The sequence below is a fragment of the Cnephaeus nilssonii genome (genome assembly GCF_951640355.1).
Source record: "Cnephaeus nilssonii genome assembly, chromosome: X".
Taxonomy (NCBI): Eukaryota; Metazoa; Chordata; class Mammalia; order Chiroptera; family Vespertilionidae; genus Cnephaeus; species Cnephaeus nilssonii.
Window position 1 is genome coordinate 60,391,170 of NC_137071.1, and position 3,683 is coordinate 60,394,852.

At 35.8% G+C, this 3,683-nt stretch overlaps 1 protein-coding gene across 1 annotated transcript; it reads left to right on the forward strand.

The window, feature by feature from the left end:
• Positions 1–2,656: 2,656 nt before the first annotated feature.
• Positions 2,657–3,382, forward strand: FAM133A (family with sequence similarity 133 member A; the record flags this gene model as incomplete). The annotated part of the gene is made up of 1 exon (XM_079765596.1): positions 2,657–3,382. The coding sequence occupies one exon, from the start codon at positions 2,657–2,659 to the stop codon at positions 3,380–3,382; it is 726 nt and encodes a 241-aa protein (XP_079621722.1).
• Between the last annotated feature and the right edge of the window lie 301 nt (positions 3,383–3,683).

Here is a 3,683-nt window from a genome sequence, read left to right on the forward strand (position 1 = left end):
ACCTAGAAACAGCTCAAGTGCCCATCAGTTGATGAGTGGATAAAACAGTTGAAGTATGCTTTCACAATGGAATGCTATGCTGCTGCATGAAATAAGGTATTCTTACCCTTTTTGACAGCATGGATGGACCTGGAAATTATTATGCTAAATGAAATAAGCCAGTCAGAGAAAGACAAATTCCTTATGATCTTCATAATATGTGGAATCTAATGAACAAAGTAAATTGATGAACAAAATAGAACCAGAGGTATGGATACATGGAACAGACTGACAAATATCAGAGGGAAGGGTGGTGGGGGACTGGATAAAGGAAGTTGAAGGGAATAATTAAAGAAGATATATGCATCACAGTCTATGGATGTAGACAATAGTGTGGTGAGGGTCTAGGTGGGAGTGGTGGGCAAACGGAGTGGGGTGAATGGGAGGCATTTACAATACTGTCAACATTAAAAATTTAAGTAAAAATAAATAATAAATCAATTTTTAAAAGTCAGAAAAACATAAGAAGAGATGGATAGAACTGAGGGGAAGGAAGAATAAGAACAAGCATAGCAATGAAATGTAGGAAACTATCACCAAGAGCCACTCTAACATCTGAGGCATTGAGTTTATGATAGGTGGGTATGTTTGATTGACTTAAAAGGTTAGAGTCAAGATTGACACTAACAGAAAAATCCATGATATGGCTGAACATCTTTTCCTTCTATTTAAAAGACTTTGTTGGCTTCCTGACAACTACAGGACAAAATCTAAGATTTTAAAATGACCTGAGATGGCCTCCATGATCAAGCTAGTTCCTGTCTATGCAGCCTCACCTCATGCCACTGCCAGATTGACCTCTAGGCTCCATCAACACTAAATCCATGGTGTTTTTTGTTGTTTTTTTTAGATCCCTGTCATTTTTCACATATTGTTTTCTCTGCCTGGAATGTCCTCCATTTCTCATTTCTTGGGTAAACTGTTTATCCTTCAATTCCTATACAGACATCAGCAACTCTAATAGGCTTTTCTGAATGCCCATACCCCCAGAGTTATCCATCCACCTATCCACTTATTTTTTAATTATTGAGCAAATATTTATTGAGTAGTTAGTATAGTCCAGATACTGGGAACACCATGGTGAATAAAACAGATCAAGCATGGCCTTTACCCTTCTTGGCCTTATATTTAGTGGTGTGTATACAAACACAACACACATCCAAATAATCAGAGAAATAAAATAATCACCAATTTACTAAGTGCTATCAATAAAATAAACAAGTAGCTGGGATACAGAATAATGAGGATAAGTGGTAAATACAGAGGCAACCTACTTTAGTATAAGACTGAGCCATATGAAAGTGCTGGTATTTGACTGTTTTTGTGTTCTATAATTGGCAATGTATGTAGTTCAACTTAATTGTTGCCTTTCTGATGAATTGACATTTATACTGAGACGTGAAGGATGATGTGAAACTGGCTATGAAGGCTAAGCTCGCATATTTCAGAAAGCAAGAGAAGACTAGAGAATATAGAATTGAAAAAAGTGGTGAGTGACCCTAGATGAAAGTAAGAGAAATAAGCAGGATAGATCATATAGGACCTTTATAAGAGTGTGGATTTGATATTATTAAAATGTAAAACCACTGTAGTATTATAAGATCCTTCTGATTGTGGTGTGGGACTGGAATGGAAAGGAGTAAGGGTAGATATTTATATAAGGAGGCAATATAGTGTTGTGTTAGGTGTGAAGGGTTTGGGGTCTGGCTGCTTTGGTTTAAATTCTGGTTCTGCCATTTATTAGGTGTTACTTTATGTAAGTAACTAAAATTCTCTAGTTATTAAGGTATTAAAATTCTCTAAGCCGGAGTTTCTCCATCTGTGAGTAAAGAACAATAATAGAATCAACCTCATAGTATTGGTCTAGAGATTGAATGAGATAATCCATTGCAAAACACTAACCAGTCTCTGGCAGAAAATAAACACTCAATAGATACTAGAGATCAATAGCCTAAGTGAGAGATGATAGTTCCTGGATTAACTTGATGACAGTATATATGGAGATAAGTGAATGGATATGAGACCTATTGTGGAGGTTTACACAACCGGATTTAGTAATGGATTGGATGTGAAAGTTGAGGGAGAAAATTTTTGTTCAGGTGTATCTGAATTTCTAGAGTGCTGTCAAAGAATGGAGTAGATAGTGCTGCACTTTTATAAGTTGGAAAGGTTTGCCTGGTACAGAATTTTGCCATAAAAATTTGTCTCTCTCCTCATACCATATAAGGCAGAATCAAAGAAGGAAAAAAAGGTATGTATTATACAATATAAAAGGAAATACTTATTAAATATTTTAGATAACAGAATCTTACATGAGTTATACAAAACACTTTATGTTTATTTGTACCACAATGTCTAAAATATGCAAAAATCTTAAATATGTATATTTGTTGTTCCTAAGGTTTAAGATTTTGAAAATTTCTACTGTAAGATGTGATAGCAGTGGACAGTTAAGCTTATGTATTTATTTTGTCTTATGTTAAAGCTGCTTTATAATCATTCCATCTGCTTCTCTCACAGAATAGAGCCCACTTGGTATACCAGCAAATGAAGAACTTAAGGAGTGTGTCTTATTCTCCTTAGCAACTGAGAGTCTGCTCTGTGACCATTAGGCACCATGGGAAAGCGAGATAATCGGGTAGCCTATATGAATCCTATAGCAATGGCCAGATGGAGGGGCCCATCTCAACCTGTAGGCCCAACAATACAAGATTATCTGAATCGACCAAGGCCCACCTGGGAAGAAGTGAAGAAAAAAATAGAAAGTAAAAAGAAAGGCTCCAAAGCACTGGCAGAATTTGAAGAAAAAATGAATGAGAATTGGAAGAAAGAACTAGAGCAAACCAGGGAGAAAGCATTAAGTGGAAATGAGGGTTCATCCAGAAAAAGAGAACGAAAGAAAAGGAAAAAGAAGACATCTTGTCAGTCTTCATCTTCTTCATCAAGTTCTGATTCTTTGAGCAGTTCTTCAGATTATGAGGTTGAGAAAAAGAAACGAGGGAAAAAGAGAAAGAAAAAGAAGAAGCGTTCATACAAATCATCAGAAAGCTCTACATATGAATCTGAATCAGAAAGCAAGGAATCTGGAAAAAAGAAAAAGAAGTCAAAGAATGAAACAGAGAAAGAAAAGTATATTAGAAGTGACAGCAAAAAAAGAAAGAAGACTCACCCTGAGGATAAACCTCTATCATCAGAGTCCTCATCAGAATCAGATTATGAAGAGGAGGTCCAAGCAAAGAAGAAGAGAAGACATGAAGAGCAAGAACAAAGAATGGAAAAAGCAAAGAAGAAGAAAAAGAAACATCACAAGAAACATAGTAAGAAGAAAAAGAAGTCGAGTTAAGTCACAAGCCAGGATAACATCAAGATGAAATAAAGCAAGATTTCTCTATTTAAAAAGCAAGGCCTAAAAGAAAATCCATCTGTGAATGTTAGGGCCCATTTACCAAAATGCATGAGTTTCCCTGTGTTAATAGAATTATTCCTGAACTTTGAATTTCCAGTCAAATGCCACTGTGTCAGAAAGGGCCATAATTATTGCCTGTGGCTTATATATAGGATTTTGTGTGTTTTTCCTTCCAGTGTTTACTCTGACACCTGAAACCTTGTTGTCATACTAGTGGTTAAAATGGTTGGAATTAAAG